The sequence below is a fragment of the Pseudorasbora parva genome, chromosome 14 (genome assembly GCF_024679245.1).
Source record: "Pseudorasbora parva isolate DD20220531a chromosome 14, ASM2467924v1, whole genome shotgun sequence".
Lineage (NCBI taxonomy): Eukaryota > Metazoa > Chordata > Actinopteri > Cypriniformes > Gobionidae > Pseudorasbora > Pseudorasbora parva.
Window position 1 is genome coordinate 30,634,925 of NC_090185.1, and position 23,020 is coordinate 30,657,944.

The 23,020-nt window shown below is 39.0% G+C and overlaps 2 protein-coding genes across 2 annotated transcripts in view; one reads left to right on the forward strand and one right to left on the reverse strand.

The window, feature by feature from the left end:
• pvalb7 (parvalbumin 7) overlaps nucleotides 1-11,757 on the reverse strand; it is a 46,946-nt gene extending 35,189 nt beyond the window's left edge. The window contains exon 1 of the mRNA XM_067416207.1: nucleotides 11,575-11,757. The gene's annotated coding sequence lies outside the window, so the exon portion shown is untranslated. The remainder of the gene's footprint in view (nucleotides 1-11,574) is intronic.
• ncf4 (neutrophil cytosolic factor 4) overlaps nucleotides 1-19,961 on the forward strand; it is a 30,020-nt gene extending 10,059 nt beyond the window's left edge. Inside the window, exons 7-10 of the mRNA XM_067416205.1 lie at nucleotides 11,674-11,772; nucleotides 15,958-16,133; nucleotides 16,259-16,324; nucleotides 19,444-19,961. Coding sequence (XP_067272306.1) covers nucleotides 11,674-11,772; nucleotides 15,958-16,133; nucleotides 16,259-16,324; nucleotides 19,444-19,648 — 546 coding nt within the window. The 3' untranslated portion in view covers nucleotides 19,649-19,961. The remainder of the gene's footprint in view (nucleotides 1-11,673; nucleotides 11,773-15,957; nucleotides 16,134-16,258; nucleotides 16,325-19,443) is intronic.
• The last annotated feature ends 3,059 nt before the right edge of the window (nucleotides 19,962-23,020 follow it).

Consider the following 23,020-nt stretch of genomic DNA (forward strand, 5'->3'; position numbering starts at 1 on the left):
ACTGTTGACCCTTCCCTAACACCTAACCCTAGCCTTAATCTTACCCCTACCACCACACCTGACCCTAACTTCACCCTTAAACTTACCCACACCACCACACCTGACCCTAACTTCACCCTTAAACTTACCCACACCACCACACCTGACCCTAACTTCACCCTTAAACTTACCCACACCACCACACCTGACCCTAACTTTACCCTTAAACTTACCCATACCACCACACCTGACCCTAACTTTACCCTTAAACTTACCCATACCACCTCACCTGTCCCTAACTTTACCCTTAAACTTACCAACACCACCACACCTGCCCCTAACTTTATCCTTAAACTTACCCACACCACAACACCTGTCCCTAACTTCACCCTTAAACTTACCCACACCACCACACCTGTCCCTAACTTTATCCTTAAACTTACCCACACCACCACACCTGTCCCTAACTTCACCCTTAAACTTACCCACACCACCATACCTGACCCTAACTTCACCCTTAAACTTACCCACACCACCACACCTGTCCCTAACTTCACCCTTAAACTTACCCATACAACCACACCTGTCCCTTACTTTACCCTTAATCTTACCCATACCACCAGACCTGTCCCTAACTTTACCCTTAAACTTACCCACACCACCACACCTGACCCTAACTTCACCCTTAAACTTACCCACACCACCACACCTGACCCTAACTTTACCCTTAAACTTACCCATACCACCACACCTGTCCCTAACTTTACCCTTAAACTTACCCACACCACCACACCTGTCCCTAACTTCACCCTTAAACTTACCCACACCACCATACCTGACCCTAACTTCACCCTTAAACTTACCCACACCACCACACCTGTCCCTAACTTCACCCTTAAACTTACCCATACAACCACACCTGTCCCTTACTTTACCCTTAATCTTACCCATACCACCAGACCTGTCCCTTACTTTACCCTTAAACTTACCCACACCACCACACCTGTCCCTAACTTCACCCTTAAACTTACCCACACCACCACACCTGTCCCTAACTTTACCCTTAAACTTACCCATACTACCACACCTGTCCCTAACTTTACCCTTAAACTTACCCACACCACCACACCTGTCCCTAACTTTACCCTTAAACTTACCCATACCATCACACCTGTCCCTAACTTTACCCTTAAACTTACCCACACCACCACACCTGTCCCCAACTTTACCCTTAAACTTACCCACACCACCACACCTGTCCCTAACTTTATCCTTAAACTTACCCACACCACCACACCTGACCCTAACTTCACCCTTAAACTTACCCACACCACCCCACCTGACCCTAACTTCACCCTTAAACTTACCCACACCACCACACCTGTCCCTTACTTTACCCTAAAACTTACCCACACCACCACACCTGTCCCTTACTTTACCCTTAAACTTACCCACACCACCACACCTGTCCCTAACTTTACCCTTAAACTTACCCACACCACCACACCTGTCCCTAACTTTACCCTTAAACCTACCCATACCACCACACCTGTCCCTAACCTTACCTTTAAACTTACCCACACCACCACACCTGTCCCGTACTTCACCCTTAAACTTACCCATACCACCTCACTTGTCCCTAACTTTACCCTTAAACTTACCCACACCACCACACCTGACCCTAACTTCACCCTTAAACTTACCCACACCACCACACCTGTCCCTAACTTTACCCTTAAACTTACCCACACCACCACACCTGACCCTAACTTCACCCTTAAACTTACCCACACCACCACACCTGACCCTAACTTTACCCTTAAACTTACCCATACCACCACACCTGTCCCTAACTTTACCCTTAAACTTACCCACACCACCACACCTGACCCTAACTTCACCCTTAAACTTACCCACACCACCACACCTGTCCCTAACTTTACCCTTAAACTTACCCACACCACCACACCTGACCCTAACTTCACCCTTAAACTTACCCACACCACCACACCTGACCCTAACTTTACCCTTAAACTTACCCATACCACCACACCTGTCCCTAACTTTACCCTTAAACTTACCCACACCACCACACCTGACCCTAACTTCACCCTTAAACTTACCCACACCACCACACCTGTCCCTAACTTTACCTTTAAACTTACCCACACCACCACACCTGTCCCTTACTTCACCCTTAAACTTACCCACACCACCACACCTGACCCTAACTTTACCCTTAAACTTACCCACACCACCACACCTGTCCCTAACTTTACCCTTAAACCTACCCATACCACCACACCTGTCCCTAACATTACCTTTAAACTTACCCACACCACCACACCTGTCCCGTACTTCACCCTTAAACTTACCCATACCACCTCACTTGTCCCTAACTTTACCCTTAAACTTACCCATACCACCACACCTGACCCTAACTTCACCCTTAAACTTTCCCACACCACCACACCTGTCCCTAACTTTACCCTTAAACTTACCCACACCACCACACCTGTCCCTAACTTCACCCTTAAACTTACCCACACCACCACACCTGTCCCTAACTTTACCCTTAAACTTACCCACACCACCACACCTGTCCCTAACTTCACCCTTAAACTTACCCACACCACCACACCTGTCCCTAACTTTACCCTTAAACTTACCCACACCACCACACCTGTCCCTAACTTCACCCTTAAACTTACCCCTACCACCACACCTGTCCCTAACTTTACCCTTAAATTTACCCCTACCACCACACCTGACCCTAACTTTAACCTTAAACTTACCCATACCACCACACCTGACCCTAACTTTACCCTTAAACTTACCCATACCACCACACCTGTCCCTTACTTTACCCTTAAACTTAGCCCTACCACCACACCTGTCCCTTACTTTACCCTTAAACTTACCCATACCACTACACCTGACATTAACTTCACCCTTAATCTTACCCCTACGACCTCACCTGTCCCTAACTTCACCTTTAAACTTACCCAGACCACCACACCTGACCCTAACTTCCACCTACCACCTAATACTACCTACCACCACCGGTGACACCTGTCCCTTACTTTACCCTTAATCTTACTCACACCACCACACCTGTCCCTAACTTTACCCTTAATCTTACCCATAGCACCACACCTGTCCCTAACTTTACCCTAAAACCCTAACTTCACCCTTAAACTTACCCACACCACCACACCTGACCCTAACTTCACCCTTAAACTTACCCACACCACCACACCTGACCCTAACTTTGCCCTTAATCTTACCCACACCACCACACCTGACCCTAACTCTACCCTTAAACTTACCCACACCACCTCACCTGTCCCTAACTTTGCCCTTTAACTTACCCATACCACCACACCTGTCCCTAACTTTACCCTTTAACTTACCCACACCACCACACCTGACCCTAACGTTACCCTTAAACTTACCCACACCACCACACCTGACCCTAACTTTGCCCTTAAACTTACCCATACCACCACACCTGTCCCTAACTTTACCCTTAAACTTACCCACACCACCACACCTGTCCCTAACTTTACCCTTAAACTTACTCATACCACCTCACCTGTCCCTAACTTTACCCTTAAACTTACCCACACCACCACACCTGTCCCTAGCTTTACCCTTAAACTTACCCACACCACCACACCTGTCCCTAACTTTACCCTTAAACTTACCCATACCACCACACCTGTCCCTAACTTTACCCTTAAACTAACCCACACCACCACACCTATCCCTTACTTTACCCTTAAACTTACCCATACCACCACAACAACTGTCCCTAATTTTACCCTTAAACTTACCCACTACACACCTGTCCCTAACTTTAGCATTAAACATACCCATACTGCCACACCTGTCCCTAACTTTACTCGTATCATACCTTTATATCAGCAAAAGTGTTTTGCTATACAATGTGAACATAATAAGTACATTATACTTATTTTTTTATGTAAGTGCCTAGTAATTAAGGACACCTCGTATAAAGTGGGACTAAAAAAGAACATTCTCTCCAAAATTAAAACAATAATTAATAGTTATTCAGAATTACATGTTTATCTATTAAAACAACAGAAAAAAAGACTTTGTATCATCACACAGAGGTTGCTTAAGTGCAGTTATTCAGCAACCACAATCGCAAACAATATACTCGAGATTCATGTTTGGATTTATTACAGATTTAGTCGCTGAAAAGCTCGCAGAGAAACACAGACTGACTGAACGACACCTTCATTTAAGTAGGATATCTCAAAAGGAGACTGCTAAACTCCTGATTACTTGTTTGTCTGTGTTATCAGATAATCCGTGCGTCTTCCACAGAGTAGAGAGAGCGCATACGCAGGGTCACCAGATTGCAAATATAAAGTAAAACTTTTTTAATTAACTACATTTAAGTCTTATATTTTTTCCGTCAATGATATTGCATGCTGATATAGCTACCGTTATCATTTGATATCGTCATCTCACCATCGTCTTATCTTAGTCATGGGAAAAAAAGGTTGTCAATAAATACTTTTCGTCATAGATTTCTTGCACTATGAAAGGTGGAGCTATTGTACATAAACCAGATCTTTGCAATTTATTTTACACACTCTCATTCGTTTTAAGTTTTGGTAAATTTTATGAATTAGTCTCATTTGAACCACCTTACTGACAGTTACGTTAAGGGTGGAGCTTCAACTGCCCCGATGCAATAGCTACGTTTTCTCATGAAATCAGGTTGATTGATTTCTATAGTCATTTACATTTCTATTATCTCATTCTCTTCTATTATTTGGACAAATAGCTAATCATGAATTACTTGAAATGCATTGAGCCAAAAGGTAATATTCGGGTAACATTTTTTGACCTTGACACACATGCCCATCTTTTATTATCTCCTCAAAACATTTCTCCTATCATGTCTCGTCCTGATGTAGATCGATGTCGCAGGTGTGCTGATAAATCTCACACGGTGCTGGACATTTGTCTTCATATGCTCATGTGAGAGCACATGATTCAAAGCACGCCGCTCTCCACATGGAGATCACAGTGGAAGACACTCCTGCCTTATTCTGGTGTGTATGTGTGATCGAGAGAGAGAGAACGTGACAGATTACACTTCTCAAAACACCAAATAGAACAACAAAAGATCTGGAAACGAAGGCCGGGAAAGATATATATGTGGGTGGTGTCGCTTTGCGGTTAAATATCTGGGAAAGGTTGCAGGTTCGAACTTTACGAGGGGTGATTCATATGCTGTCACTATTGCATCCTTGAGTAAGACGATGTTATTTATGAGAATTCACCCAAATATTAAGATTCTGGCATCACTTTTGCATGCTTATGTCCTTTCTTCCATTGACGACAAAAGGAGATGTTCAGCAGGATGTTCATGCTGCTCTTTTCAACACCACAAGCTACCAAAAAAATACATAACCATAAAAGTGCTTCATATGACATCAGTGGCACTAAAAATCCTATTGTGATATGACAAGTTTGAATATTTGAAAGTGTACGTTAAATTCAAGAGCTGGATTTTGGCACAAAATCATCATATTGCTTCAGAGGGCTGAATATAGTACACAAGTCACGTTGACTACTTTTATGGTGCTTTTATGGCTCTTATTTGTCTTTTCTGGAGCTGGTCCCCATCCGCTTTCGTTGTATGGAAAAGAGCAGCATGGACATTCTGTACAATTTCTAAGAATCTGAAGAATGAAACTCAAAGGATTTTGGAATCACATGAGGGTGATTAAAGGAACTAGTTTTACCTCCAAGTTTCTCAAGAAGGACTGAAACTGAAGTTAAAAATGCATGTCGCTTCGGATGAAAGTGTCAATTAGATATCACCGAATCTATTGCTTCATTTGCTTTGTGACAGCTCTCTCTCTGAGAAGAATATTGCCATTGCCTGGAACTCAAAGATACAAGACAGTGCGCTTGATTAAAAATCAAAGCCTTCGCTTCTGTATCACTGTAAGGACTTTAGACATTAAGAGAGAGCCATTATAGAGAGATTGGAGATACTGTTTCAAGTCCTGCACTTTGGCTGTTAGAAACATTGTTACCGGTGAACCATCTGAGTGAAGATATTTAAAGCACTATATAGTCACATATAATAACATTTAAGCATTAAAGTCAGTTATGACTGATTATATGCATTCACACTTACACATTATTGCACTTTCATGGTTATTTTCATGGTCTGCTTCACCAAGGACAGCTATTTCACACCTGATCTTGGCTGAAAGCTTGGGGCGAGAGTCCCAGAGTTATTGTTTTGGATGGTTATAGGCCTGATATAACAGAGATTTTTGTGAATTCAATCTGATTTTCTTTGTATTTCTCCCATTTCATTAGCAAATTAAGGACTTTTGGCCATTTATAAGCAGGTTAATAAGTGACACCCCTCCTTGGTTAAACTCCTTTGTCATGTGTCATGGCCCCAGGGAGTGATCTCTTCTCTTTATATCCTGCTCTGATCCCCCAGTTGAGAAGAGCCAAACTGGGTCACTCATTTAGGTAGAAAAAAAAACACCTCCTTCTCCTCCTTTTTGGCTGGCCACGTGCTAATGAGCTCATTTCAGAGGTCATTGACTCCTTAATTGAAATCAGAGTGCTTTGTGACCCCCAGAGTCACTTTATAATTAGATATGTTCTCCGGCCCCTTGATCCCCGTGCAGAAATAACTCTCCGAATATGACCAAACAGGAAAGACCCCTTCAATAGAGCGCAGCTAAATGAAAGAGATGGATAGTCATTTGTGTTTGAGTGTTATTGTGTTTGTACATGGTTAAATATCTTTTTTGGTCACTTTTTAGGGTTCATATAACTAGATGACATAATTGGCCAAACATAGCTCACAATTCCTTCTTCATAAACTTCTTTTTAGACTTTTTTAGTAGATCTATCTCGGTTTGTTCTCGACCTACTTCTCTTCGATATCGAGTTCAGCGCAAGCCCTGAGGTCTTCATATCACTTAATACTTAGGTTTCAGCTAACATGTCGACTAAATTGCCTGATAGCACATAAACGTGTCTATTTAATGTGTGGGTTTTCTTCTGGAAGACGCGATATCTAAAACGTTACCCTAAAGAAATTTATTTTCAGATGTTTTATGATGTAGAATGTAAATCTGAACATTTATCAGATGTTTAATTCAAATGTGTAATGCTTTCTGGACAAAGTGCTGTTTAATAGATGTCCCTGAGACATATTCTAGTGATTTCTAGTCAAGTTAATTGTAGGCCTGTCAAGCGATTACAGTTTTTTATAAAATTAATTACATGATGTGCCGAATAATTAAAGTAATCACAAATTTATTGCACATCAAAATTGCCAGAGAAAGTACCCCAAAAAGATAATTAAAAGTCATAAATGTGTTAAAGAAAAGAATCAAATAGACATTAAAAAAAGTAGAATTTATTACTCAAGCATTTAGGCAAAAAGGGCCATGATTTTATTTTAAATTTTTCTTCAGAAGCTGCATCTGAATAGGTATATGTATATATATATATATATATATATATATATATATATATATATATATATATATATATATATATATATATATATATATATATATATATATATATATATATATATATGAGATTAACGTGTTTTTAAAAAAGGGCATTCAAGAGATAGTTCAACCAAAAATGAAAATTGTCATTTCAAACCTGTATGACTTTCTTCTGTGGGACATAAAAGAAGATCATTTCTAAATAAAAATGTCTCAGTATTTTTTTCAGCGGTAACCAGAACAGTTTTGTAACCACCATTCTTCAGCATTTCCCTTTTTTATGTTCCACAAAAGAAAGTAAGTCATACAGTTTTGTAATGACATGAGGGTCAATGATGACAGAATTTTCAGTTTTAGGTAAACTATCTCTGTGTTTTTATTAAAGCTAAACTGTCTAACTATTTTAGTTTATTCATAGCTAAAAACACTTAGTTCTTTCAAAAATATATGTCCTCATTAATGTATATTTACTTCTTTTAAGTAATAAAGTATTCTCGTAAGTTTATAATATGCCGTTGAAAATACATACGGGTGAGGGGTTCGAATGCTGGTCGCCATGTTCTCCATATTGAAAGTACATTAGCCGAAGAGGGACATACCCGTAAATTCAAGCTTCGCCTTTCACGTTTTAACACTCAATGGCACCGTGTTGAATGTGAAGAGGGGGATTGCCATGTTAATCTTGGACTAAATCAGCCACCGTAGGAGTTAAAACGAAATCAGAATTGAGAGGAACAGAAACTATTATTCACTGGATGGTCATATACCTTTACACCACTATATGGGGGAAAATATCACACAGTGTAGCTTTAATATAGAACTTAAAACTAAATTAACTAACTGCCAGTAGGTGGCGGTAAATGTCTTAATGAGTAAGTTATTGAGTCATTCATTCATTCATTCATTCGATTTGTTCAAACTGCTGATTCATTAAGGATTTAAGTAAACGGCTCTCTTTATGAATGGGCCATTAAATCATTGGTTCCCCCGATTGATCCATCCAAAACATGGATTCATTCAGAAATGAAACACCACTGTGAGTTGCTTGGAGATGCAAAACAGTACTGATCTGGCTTTATAGTAATATTTTCATTGGCAAATTGTGGAAAAACAAGACAATATTGTGTCTAAATATAACAGTATTAACATCTTGTTTATTGAACTGTTGTATAAAATCAACATCACATTTGTGCTCGGGCTATTTGGAACAAAAACTGCACTCAGGTGATATTGCGTTCTTTACTTTGTCTCTTTTTCATATTGTGTTACTATATCATATGGTATAAATATGTGACAAAAATGCCATGCATCATGTTCGTCACCAATCAGCTAAATTTTAAGATGATATACATAGGTCTGGGGCGGGTGCGTTAAAAGTGCTCATCATTTTACCGTGTTTTTTCCCCCCCGTAAATAGTCCATTAAATGAACGACAGCCCTAATTAATAGTTAAAAGTTTTAAGAAAGCTTAAAATGTATGCGTTGCTTCTTTTTAAATTAAGTACGCCATTGCTGTTGTCATGACATTCAGCAGACATTTTGTTTTCGGTTGCCTTGATAATGCGACACCATTTTTTCCTGAGCTTTAGGCGACTATATTCAGTATGCAAATATTACAATTACATCATCGCTGTAAGATAAGTAGCGAACATTCAACAAAGTAAGTCAAAATTCCAATGTAAAAATTCTGTTTGGACCCCGTTGACGTCCATTGTACAGACAAAAACACTCACTTGCATTTAGAAGAAGTTTGGAACAACATGAGGGAGACTAAAGGATTACAGAGTATTAATTTTAGGATCAAATGTTCCTTTAATGTTTACCAAACTCACAAGCACAGCTAAGACGGAAATGATCTACAAAGTTTGAATGTAGCCTGTGCGTTTAGTGGTTGAGATAAATTTCCAGCAGTGGAAAAAGACAATAAAAGTTACCCTGCAATGTGCCGTGGCAATGCTAATGCTACTGAGAGCTTTTCTAGGCTAATTAGCACATATATTACATTGGGAAAACGGGGGGAAGGAAATTGCTTTGTCACATTTCCACATAGTGGAGTGGGTTTGTTGCACATTCTCACACATTTCCAAGTCCTGTTTAATTTCCAGTGTGGTTTAACCATGTAATAAAAAGGCAAGAGACAAGGCGCAAAAGAAAACGCAGACCAATATGAGGAGGAATCGCTCAACAAAGGTGTTATTTTGTTGTATGTTTTTTGATATTGGGAATCGCTCAACAAAGGTGTTATTTTGTTGTATGTTTTTTGATATTGGTCCGACATTATGCAGTGTGTTGGTCATAACAGGATTTTCAAGTTTTGTTCAGTTGTGTCACATTTCTAGGTGCTAATTTGTAGTGTCCTTTTTGTGAGGAATATCAAACTAAATCCCAGTGTCCTAAAATAGCTTTACCATAATGTGGCTGAAGAAGCCAATTATTGTACCGAGTTACTTTGCTGCACTATATAACAAAGTTAGCCCACACAAATGACCCAAAAGCCATTTTTAGGGTTTCACAGCAGCAGTGCTACTGAAATAGTTTCTTCATCTAATGTTACTGAGCCTGCACTCAGATGCTTGCTCCGTACCGTTGACTTTGTGGAGAATTTCACATCGAGTTTTGGCACAAATTGTGTCTTTCTGTTCAGATCCTGCCTACGAGTGTGCACGGACATACACACATGCGTGCTCACACTTAAAGCAACTGCCAAGATGTAATTAGCTGGTAACATCTAACACGTCTCACCTACACACTCCTACTCATGCAAACAAACCAAGCGACCCACAGCTCAGCAGATTTACAGCATTATCTAAACATACAGAGATGGTGGTGTGAGAACAGATGCCCACTCATGCCTATAACACACACACACACACACACACATGTTTAGCGTACGGTTACACACAGAGCTTTAAAACATCAGTATACCCCACAGTGATCCGTGGCTATAGTGGATCAGTCAAATGTCAGAGCTCTCAAACATATCAAAATACTCTAAATGTACTGTACTGACATTTTATAGCTCTAAATTCTTACTCTATGTATCTTATGTGACTGCTTCTCTAAAGAAACCTTAAGAGAAACATCTCAAACGCAGCTGATACTTGAACAAATCATAATCAAGAGCTCTTGAGCTGCCAAGGAGCTTTTGTGGAGTTAATTGACCTTGGTTTCTTTTACTTTAACTATGCTTGAAGGATTGACATGGACAAATGACATTGGAGGACACAGACTATCTCTCTTCTTTTCACACTTATTCTTTTATGTCACTTTTTATTTATGTTTTCTCCTTTTTCTTAAGTTTATGGTCCCTTTAACTGCAAATTTGACATTTGCTCCTCATAATGCAGGCGTTTTTACCAAAATACCAAAACATATTTTACTGTATTTTGATATCAATGGTATTTGGACATTTCGTTTAAGACAGGGGGTACTTTTCAAAGAATACCATGGTAATACTATGGAATTGTTGTTATACATATCCAAAACTACTTTGAACATGGTAAATGTTTAAGAATACCGTGATGCGTTTCCAGAATATGTGATTTTTCATAGTACATACATGCAATGCATGCTTCATAATTTACTACAATGTACAGAGTGCATATGCAATGCATGTTTCATAGTTTACTATGGTAAAACTGTGGTATTTTTTAAGTACATGTTCACAATGGATTATACAATTGCACATGTTCGACAAAACATGGCATTACTATCTGTTGCTATGTCCAAAGCCATCTTTAGGATATATATTTTGAAACGGTTTACCATGAATACCATGGTATATATTAAAATGAACAAGTTCAAAATATATGACTAAATAATAAAAGGTATGAGAAAAACCTGATGCTACCAAGAAGCATTTGGCAAGTATTGAAAAAGAAAAGTACAATAAAACATTGATCTCTCCCATTCTCTGAATAGCATTTTCACTCCTGAATCTCTCTCATTGTAACTTTTTATTTTTTCTTACCAGTTATCCTTTCATCCTATTTTATTCACTTTACTCATTCCTTTCATTCATTCTCTTCAAAGTTCTTAAAGCACGAGGATCTCTTACCTGCAGTTTGGTCTCACTCAGGATGTTTCTCTCTCTTTCTCTCCGTTGATTTGTGTGTTTCCCGCTTGCGTGTCTTCGCTGTGTGTGTGTGTGTGTTAGGCGGTGTTTGACTTCAGCGGCAGCGGACGCCTGGAGCTCAGTCTGAAGGCTGGAGATGTGATCTTCCTCCTGCGGAGAGTCAACGCTGACTGGCTGGAGGTGAGAGAGGAATGAAGAGAGAGAGAGAAAGATAACAGGATAGAAGCAGAGAGAAAAGTAGAAGAGGTAGGCAGGAGGAGAGGAGAGAGAGAGAGGGAGGAGGGATTGTAAGAGAAAGGGAGGTAGAGAGAAAAAGGATGGAGCATCGTGATCACATTAATGTTTGGAGGTATTTGTGTGTAAGTGTGATTGTAGCACACATTGGGCATATTTGCGAACAGCTTGTGCCAGCGTAAACCCTTTTTTTGGGCGCTAAACTACATTAAGGATTTAAAAACTAGCACTAATAAGGCGTGAACAGTTATTTTTGCAACTGACCTTATTGCATATGCATTTGTAGGAGTTTCCTTTCAGACCCGAAATGTATGAGAGGAAAGTATTTAATTTAATCATGCAAAGTGATTTATAAGGGTTTGCCCTAGTCAATTTACTGGTATTTGCGTCATTATTTTACGCCTATTGACCTAATAATGTGCTTTACTTGTATGTGGTAACACCTAAATTAATTAATTTTAAATCAAAAATATAATTTAACATTACTAAATCAATCTAAACACATTTTGTTACACCAACAAAACTAAATTTAGTTTTATATCAGGTACAAATACCTCCTTAAAGTCAGCACGAAGCAGAATTTGTGATACAATGTTCTTTTTGTCCTATTGTGATGAGTAAAATGACTTCTTCAACAATAAATATGTAGGTCGGGACTTTTGAAATTGATTGGATTGTTGTGGTTTCTATTGGTCGATCTCATGTGAGTGACAGGTTGTCCTGCCCTTCTGAGACACAAAAATATTAATAGTATATTATATTGTATATTAGTTATTTTTATTTTTTAATACATACTCACACAAATAAACAGATAAGTAAAACACATTGTGACATGGCCAGTGTGTTTTACATACATCTCGTACAGTCCCTTCTGGATTTCAATGATACATTTGCCATAAAAAGGTATTTCTTTTATAAAGTTTTCTGCAATTTCAGTTCACAAATATATGTAAATAACAGATTTATAATTAGCCTAAACAATACAATAATATTACACGTCAGCGTCTATCCAAGCAAAATTTGTGTGTTCACTGTACATACTTATACCTTCAAATACACATTTCTCTGGGTGGAGATACAGCATCAGGAAAGCATAATGAATGGAGGGATTCTCTAAAGAAAGAAGGGAAAACATTTAAAGGTTAAAGTGATTAAGGGAGGGAGCACTAAAAAGATTCATTTATAAACAAAGGATGATGGTGGGAACGAAGGAAAGGAGAAAAGATGAGAGACATATATTAGAGGGTGTGTGAAGGAGAAGGACGTCGAGAGTGAGATGATCTGATCTGAACAGACACACACACATACTTTTTATGAGTTGGATATCGGGAATCTTTTGGTTCATGACAATAAAGGAGAAATATTTGACCCGAATTAAATTGCAGAGAGAGAAAGGAGGAGAGAGAGAAAATTGGATATTGCATAGACATGCAATGGACCCTCAAATAACATTATCGAGATTAGAGCGGGTGAAAGAGAGAGATCAAGCTGTAACTCGCTAGTTCATTGCCACCGAAACTCCTTTTTCTTTTGCTTGAATGCACTTAATGTGTCTGAAGATCAGGGGCGTAGCAATCATTATTCCTCCCCCTTCTGGGGACATTAATGTCCCTGCCTTATTGTGTCCCTTCCACTTATCATATCAGTCCTCCCCTGCCACAGATACAAGAAACCATCCCACAGTAGCATCAGCTCTGAGATAGATAGATAGATAGATAGATAGATAGATAGATAGATAGATAGATAGATAGATAGATAGATAGATAGATAGATAGATAGATAGATAGATAGATAGATAGCTAGATAGATAGATAGATAGATAGATAGATAGATAGATAGATAGATAGATAGATAGATAGATAGATAGATAGATAGATAGATAGATAGATAGATAGATAGATAGATAGATAGATAGATAGATAGATAGATAGATAGACTGATGGACGGATAGATAGATACATCTCAAATAGGATACTTAATCTACCAGTTTAAGTTTTCCAACATAACTCTTGTACAATGAAACAAAGAAAAATATTATTACGAAATGAGAGCACACGCAAGCATTATGGGCTACTGTAGGCTAGATGTAACATGCAGAAAACGTCAGAATCTGACCACCTTTTTATTAAATAAATACAACATAAAAACACATTATAAAGAGCATTAACTAAACAAGGCTAGGTTACGCAACACATGGTTTATTGATGTACGAGTAAAAATGGTACAAATTAAACAATGATTGCATTCCTTTCATTCACTTACCTTACTTTCTGATACAATCGCCAGTCTTAGATCAAAGTTTTTTTAAATAAAGAAATATTTCCAAAGTTGATTATTTAACTGGGTTAATGTTAAATGAGTCATATCATCCAGGTTTAAGTGCTGAGATTGTAACATGTAATGCATAAGCCTATTGTAGACAAAATGGAAGATAATTTATAATAAACATCCTGAAGCACATAAGAATGCAAGAAGCTAGAATAAAATGTTTCTTTTTTTGTTAAAAAAAGGAGAGGGTCAGCACTTTCTTTTGATATATTGCATGCTCGTAGCCTGACAAGCCAGACCCACATCAAGATGTTTGGTCTGGAAACTCACCATTGACAGCTCAATCCGAGGGGCGGGATAAATGGTTGTCTTTCAAACTCCCTCTGCACGCGATAGGATAGCGCTACAACCAACCAGAACAACGAAGGTGAAACAGAGCTCGTTGATAGATTAAACATTCGCCGTATCCGGTCGGCTAAACTCCGAACACATCTTCCCTTTTTAAGAATGACTTCAGTGCCGTTCTTTGTTCTTTTCTCGGAGAAAAGCTTAACTCCAAGTCTTCCAGAGTCGCGGTCAGAGCTGATTCGAAAGACCGCTGCCGTTTGCCAGTTTCTGTGTTTACTAGAAGCACGCAAACGCAACTCGGCCGTCGTCATTATGGCCCCGCCCGCGACTCTATACACGATGTGATTGGCCCGTCCAGATTGAGAGGAATACAGCTCAGAAGGGTATTGAGAGTTCCTAGACGACACTCGCGGGCAGATTAAATTTGCTGCTGCTAGGGTGCGTCTAGATCTAGGCTAGCATGCTCGGATATTTATAAAATAAAATATTCGATGGGCTATTAAATTTAGGTGAAAATTTTCAAAAACTGTGTTGGTAGCTGGCAACTTAGAAAAAAAAAAAAGCTGGCAGGGAAATGGGATAGATTAACGTTAATGGGACAATAAAAGCTCTCGCTACCCCTAACCCTTCCCAACAAATATATTTTTAATTATTAAACATTTCGTTAGTCACGTTATTTCAACTTTTAGAACATTTTATAAATTTTTGTTGAAAGTAAATGTTTTTCCAATGGGAAAAGTGATGGGAAAAGGGAGAAGAGCGAGTTCAGCAAAAGGCGGATTTGAACCCGGGTCGATAGTGTCAAAACCTAGACTCCTGAGCCTTACACTCTATTGATGACGCCACTGCAGACGATGAATCAAATCTTTTTTTAATCTTGTTTAGGCCAACCAGGGATTGTTAGGCGGAGCCAGTGTGAATAGCACTTGCCAACAAGGCACACTTTTTTCACTTGGTGTAAATAGCCCCTCGTTTAAATTATTGTCAATTGTCAACGTTTAATTTCTTGTCAAAAATGCGTCTGTCCATTATTTTCTGACAGCCACGCGGAGAGAGTGGGTGGGGTTTAATATGAAATCGCCCTCTGAATGCAGATACGATGGCTGGATCACAGTGCGTCCTTGACTACCTCTGAACCAGGACACGCTGATCGGATAACATCCCGATCAGAAACGCATTTACACTTGTCTTTTCAATGTGTATGTGGACAACATCCACAGATAGATAGATAGATAGATAGATAGATAGATAGATAGATAGATAGATAGATGGATGGATGGATGGATGGATGGATGGGTGGGTGGGTGGGTGGGTGGGTGGGTGGGCGGGCGGGCGGGCGGGCGGGCGGACTGACTGACTGACTGACTGACTGACTGACTGACTGACTGACTGACTGACTGACTGACTGACTGACTGACTGACTGACTGACTGACTGACTGACTGACTGACAGATAGACAGATAGACAAGAAGCAGCGGTGTCTTCATCTGCTGAGACCGTGTGTCCTCTCTGTAGGGCACAGTGAGGGACAAAACCGGAATCTTTCCCGAGTCGTTTGTGAACATCATTAAACCACTTCCCGAGAGTGACTCCGACGAAGAGGGCAGAGCTTCCAAGAACGGGAAACGTGCCCAGGGTTCCTACAGCTGCCTGCGATGCTATCTACTGCAGCCAGAGGGCATCGAAACAAGGTCAGAGATGCATAAAGAAAGCTTGTGCAAATGAATTGAACCATATTGTAACACCCTGGCTTTTGAATATGAATATTTCCCAGCTAATGTGACACTTCTGGATGTGTGTTTATTGTCTGCTTTAGGGACATATGCGTTGAGGAAGATCTCTCGATTCGACCGTCACATGAAGATCTGCGCTCCCGGATGAGGTGCCTTTATCCCTGTCTTTATCCAGAAATACAATTAATAAAAGAGAGCCTCATTACTTAAATATGCTGCCATGCAATAATATGTCAAACAACCTAATGTTTGCGTTTATTTTCTCATTCCCACCATCAGCATCTTTAATTCTGTTGTTCTGTTCTCTGGTGTCTCTCTTTAATATTCACACCATGTTTCATGTAGGGGGAGAAAAAGATGCAGTAGAAAAGAAAGGAAAAAGAGGAGTAAAAATATTCGGTTTGCACTATAGAAAACAAAAACATGCAACCTTTTTTTGTACAGTGTAATCATTATGAATTATTTTTGTCAAATATAAGTGAAAACCAAATGACCTTCCTACGTAGACAACAGACAAAAACTGTTTATTTGATTCATAGTAAAAAAAGCATAGTTAAAGCATAGATAATCAAATTATTTTGATGGCCCACTTTAGACATTCTATTAACTATGAATGCACTGTAAAAAATTATATGATCATTAAGTTATGACAACACATGTTTTTACATTGCTTTAACTAGACTTATGTTATACAAGATTCAATTCAAGTCAGTTTAATATAATTTAAGTTGAAATGACATAAACATCCAAGGTGAGTGTACTTAATTTATGGCAGCAACTTTTTTACAGTGTAACTTTACAACTACATGTCAACTAGCAATCATTAGAGTTTTAGTAGACTTTGGGGTCTGCTCTGGCCCAACGTTTTTTGACTTTTGTCACATTATCTAGCTAAACGCACAAAAAAAAAAAAAAAAAAACTGAGCTTGACTCGGTTGTTCTGAAGGTATGTAAAAAATGTAAGAAACTTAGTCACACTGTGGGCCCTATTTTAACGATCTAAAACGCAAGTGTCAAAGCGCAAAGTGCAAGTAACTTTGTGGGCGGGTCTCGGCGCTGTTGTTATTTTCCAGGCGGGATAAATGGCTCTTACGCCCGGCGCGAATCTAAAATAGGTTGATCTGAAGTAGCTTCATTATTCATAGGTGTGGTTTGGGCGTAACGTGAATAAACCAATCAGAGCGGCATCCAGCATTCCCTTTAAAAGCAGGTGCGCAAGTTCATTCACTAGTTTAGCGACGTGCTTCTGTGGAGGGAAAAGCGCGCTTTGCGCGGGTGCAAAATAGGAATGACACATGCGTTGGTGTACAAAGTCAATTTATTTTGCATTTGGGCCTGGGACTGACAAAAAAGGAAGCATCTGCTATGATGAATGCTAAAATGAATGAGTTGATTGGCCCTAAATCACAAAGTTTTACCCCAACATGACATTTTCATTGAAACTGATGGTGTCCACATTAGGCCTTTAAAAACTGTGAGTATTGATATTTTCGATGGAATATAACTTTATTATAAAAAGACAAAAACAAAAAAACCAATACCATGCATGTTATGACAGCTACACTGTTGGGTCTCTTTGGGTTTCCAGTGAGTGTGAAACTAGTATCTATTCTTACTTCTGTTATTTAGAAATCAATATTAGGCCTTATATGTTTGAATGTTTACCCTTCACACACATATAGTAGTAAAAAACAATAGTATGCAGATTTTTACTATTTTTTATATTTAACCTGTTAAGTGTCACCCCCCTTTTTGAAAATATACATCAAAATTCACTATCCAAACTTAAATGGTTGAAATTCGAGAATACTTTGGAATATAGCCATAGTTTGGTCTTATTTTAAAGAAGACAGTCAGCAGATTATTGCTCAAGTGAAATTACTTCAAAAAATTAAAGTATAAAAAAGTTATGGAAGTTTAATGTAAATCAAATATACTGTACTATATATTTAATATTTAATATAAAATATATACATTACAAAATATTTTGTACTCTAAAATTACTATCAAATCAAAGCCATATGTCTAATCAATTTGCCTTCCAAATTTGAAGTTGATATCACAAAAATTGAAGTTCCCATGAGATTTTGTTTAGGCGCTGTACCACAAATAGCCACCAGGTGTCATTGAAATTATATTTTTTTTAATGCAATTTCCTGTGTCAAATGTATATATTTTGGTCCAAATATCACAAAACGGTTTGCAGATATAGAACCGTGAGACTCAGACCTTTCCGACGATATGTGTTTTGCCAAGATTAGAAAAGGTTTTTTTATTGTAAAGTAGTTAAATAAATATGAAACATGACGACGCCACTTGGGGGGGAGCCCGCTGGAATAATTTAGAGCACAGTTTCCATGGTAAAGCAAGGTCCGATTTCAAAACGGTTTTCACTGGATTCATCTTGAGTTCCTAAGCTTTCGAATGATATATAATTTGTCAACATTAGATCTGGATAAATATAGGATATATTTGGTTTAAACATGCAGTGGCAAATGGGCCCACCGGTGGGCCAGTGGCAGTTAACAGGTTAAAATGGTGTGTTTTCTCTTAAATATAACTATCCGTTTTTAGAGGTTAACCCTGCCAGGTTTAAATGTTTGAAAGTGATGAACACTTTAGAAAAGTAATCCAAAAGTAATCAGTTACATTACTTTAATAAAGTCTTAATTTGTATGGTAATTTGTAATCTGTAACCCATTACATTTCTGAAGTAACCTTCTCAACTTTGTGTGGCAAGTAGCCGTGTAATAAGCGGGAGAATGTGCATCCAGTCGGATGTTATCGCAGAATAAACTCCTTCAGGCTGACGCAAGACCGGATCCTGATCACTCTGTCGGGGTTTATTCTGTGATAACAACCGGCTGGATTTACATTATCCCTTACATATAAAAAATGAAAACTTCAAACACAAGAGATTGATCCATACAAACTACTTCAATGAGAAGTCATAAGACATCTTAACACCAGATTTTTTTTTCTTTCTGTAATTTTATTCTGTCAACAAACATCATCACACATCACGATGCCTTGAGGGCTGTTTGTTGAGCAGCTCTGAATTAATGTTTAATAATAAACCTTGTTTAATTGATTATGTTGAATATGCATATTATTTGAATGCTGCATGCACAATGTTAATTTGTATATAAGTCACATGACTGCTAACACAACACGGAGAACTCAAATTGCATTATACTAATTATATTTGCCCTTGTCGTGACCTATTGCTGAATTTGTTTTTCTCTCTTCTCTTCTGTTTTCCCCTCAGGGATGTCTTTCAGATGGAAGATATTGCTTTGAACTATCGGGACCCCAAGGGTGATCTGATACGGATATTAGACGATGAAGACGTCGCTCTCATGGTGCAAGAGAGCAAACACACAGGGTCAAAGGTCAAACGACCAGTGAATCAGTATCCTTGGGAGCTGCTGGTCACACATGCCAAAGATATGACGGTCTACAGCACGGACTAATAAGACGAGCACGCTTTTTTACCACCTCTTCATGTCCTGTAATTTCAAAATCATTGCACATTCTTCATTATGTTAAGAGGTTTTCAAATTGAAAACCGTTTTTTAAAGGCATAGTCCACTCAAAAATGATAGTTGTTGCATTATTTACTTGCTTGTGAACAGAAAACAAATTACAAAACTATAGCTGCAAGCAGCAATTATCGGTAAAAACATTTGGAGACAATTTTAAGCAAAAAGGTTAAAACCTCATAAATACATTGTTTTATAGAGACAATTTTATGTTTTGTTCAATTAAAGTCACAGTCCCATCGCTTTTTTGTGTGTGTCCTCAGAGTGCACCCATACATAAGCGTGTCAAATTTGGTGAAAATATCTCATGTCGATTAGGAGTTATAGACATTTAGCCTGACAAGCCAGACCCACATCAAGATGTTTGGTCTGGAAACTCACCATTGACAGCTCAATCCGAGGGGCGGGATAAACGGTTGTCTTTCAAACTCCCTCTGCACGAGATAGGATAGCGCTACAACCAACCAGAGCAACGAAGGTGAAACAGAGCTTGTTGATAGATTAAACTTTCGCCGTATCCGGTCGGCAAAACTCCGAACACATCTTCCCTTTTTAAGAATGACTTCAGTGCCGTTCTTTGTTCTTTTCTCAGAGAAAAGCTTAACTCCAAGTCTTCCAGAGTCGCGGTCAAAGCTGATTCGAAAGACCGCCGTTCGCCAGTTTCTGTGTTTACTAGAAGCACGCAAGCGCAACTCGGCCGTCAATAGGTTAAGCCCCGCCCACCGACTCTATACACGATATGATTGGCCTGATCAGAGTTGGGCTTTTACAGCTCAGAAGGGTATTGAGAGTTGCTAGATGACACTCGCGGCAGATTAGGTTTGCTGCCGCTAGGGTGCGTCTAGATTTCTCGGCTAATAGACATTTGTATTTATGAGCATATAAAAAAGAACCCACACCTGACTTTGATTGCATTTTTACCAACTTATTAACAACATTTGGCCAGTGATATTTAGTCTGCTATGCTATGATTCCGATTTTCCTACGGTAGTTTCATCTCAATCGGACTAGCGGTTTCAAAGATATTTGCAAAAGGTGTTTAAACGCTAAATCACAACGAGGCGAAACCTAGCATTTTTGGTACCCGTGGACTCGGCAAGTATTCGGGAATCTAAGAAGATGACTTCCGTAAGCTAAAGGCTGATTTATACTTCTGCGTCTCACCTATGCTGCATCATCTACGGTTTTCATTTATACTTCTGCGTTGTTGTTTGCGTCAATGTGCAGTTACACATACAGACCACTGGTAGGCAGTGTCCACGGGCATGTTGTTGGTGTAACCCACAGAATCAAGGCAAAAGCCGAAGAAGAAGCAGCTTGTTGTGTACATTGTCGGAGTAGCAGCAGCAGTGATGGCTGCAAATAGATTTTAGATCTATCTTGAGACTTTTCTTGCAGCTTGAGTTATTGTATCTAATACAAATTCAGTATCTCTGGTTGATAAGTAGAGGTAAATAAGAGGCGATGTGACACTGGAATGTGTTTTTGAAATCATGCAGTGCTTGTGGCCGCAGTTTTCAGTATCAGTGGCTCGTGCACAAACAGCCGCTTCAATCGATTGCTGTTGCGAAGACTTCATTCATTCCGTTGAAATCACAAAACGAAATGCACCCAGATGTGTCCCTGTTCTTGATATACAATTAATGATTAACATCTTTGGTTTTAATGAGAAAATAAATGAACTATACAATGGTGGATTAGAACCTAGAAGCTCTGGCTCGCTTAACAGAAAATTCTACCACTAGACCATCAAGAGCGTACACACACTCACAGCGGATCTATGTATTTATTCACTAACATAAAGAATTTCTGGACTACAAAATATTGTGTTATAAAGCAGATTGATGGGTTGTTACATTTTTGGAGAGGTGCACGTCAGGGCACATCGTAGGCTATGCGTGCAACACACAGCCTATGGCGTAGCTATGGCGTACATTCGATGCAGAAGTTTTAAACAGCATTAAGTCAACCAAATGCCAGTTATAAGCATGTGAATACTTGGTTTTAACTTCCCAGGCTCCTTCTGAGCATCGTGCTGATGACCCATACCTTGTCTCGTAACGATGCGCTAATGCGTTCATGAACAGCCTTTTACTACAGAATTCAAAATGGCCAACACTCAAAATGGCTGACATGGAAAAATTGGATATAGTTCAACTCAGCATGCCACCCGGAACCTAACAAGACCACTTTAGAAGTTATAAAAAAAATAGCAATTTTTCGCAGAATTTTAAGAAATATAATTATATGTCTGTGAATTATAAGAAACCCAACGATTTCAGTAGGTGCCTACACACTTTCGGTGCTTGACCCCTACATGTGGCAACAATTTAAAAGTAGCCCACTTCCATGGAAAAACTGTAGACTTGGTGACTTAAGCCCTATTCGGACGGGATTAGATTAACATGGGGACATGGGGGTAAAGTCATTTTACCTCAGGACGTCTGTAATATTAATGGCCAATTCGCACGGGATAAGACATCTCAGTAAAACTAGCAGAAGTGGGAGGAGTAACTCGCTTTGCGCACCTCCTTGACGTCATGTGCGTATGACGTTACCGTTATAACGTGAGCAAACACACAACCTGAGCGCCAGTCTGAACTCCGTCTCCAATATAATGTGTGTTTTAATAAACAGTTAGGTCCAGTCTAACGATTCTGATTGGATTGTGTTGGTAATAGACACTTTCCTAGAGCTAAAATGTGTTGTGCCTCTAATAAGTGCTTTTGGTCTTCTTTTTGCTTTAAATGATATGCGGAAAATACCGGACATTTTCCACAGATTTGTCCCACCACCTACAACGCAACCGAATGCTTCAAGCGCCTCCAAGTTCGCAAAATGCGCTTTTTTTAACTTTTAAACAAGAAATGACAGAATTTTACCATACATTTTTACAGCAGGTCTATTCAAACGGGATTAGTATTACCCGAGGTCATTTTTCCAGACCTTTTTACAGAAGGTAAAAGTCTCGGTAATCTTTACTGACATTGTCCGTAATGATTACCGAGATGGCATATTCGTACGGGACTAAAATCACCGAGAACCTCTGGTAATAATTACTTTACCCCCACGTCCTCATGTTAAACTAATCCAGTCCGAATAGGGCTTAAGACTGATGACGTTTAGTTGAGCTGCACCCTCTACTGCACATGCATGCATTTGAATTTCTTTTGCATTTGCCAACAACTAACATTTGTTTTAATAACACATAAGCAATAATAATAAATAAGCCAGCCAAGTCAGGAGAGAAAAAGTAGTGCAAAAGTAATGTAACGTTCCATTAAAAGTAACTCAATTAGTTAC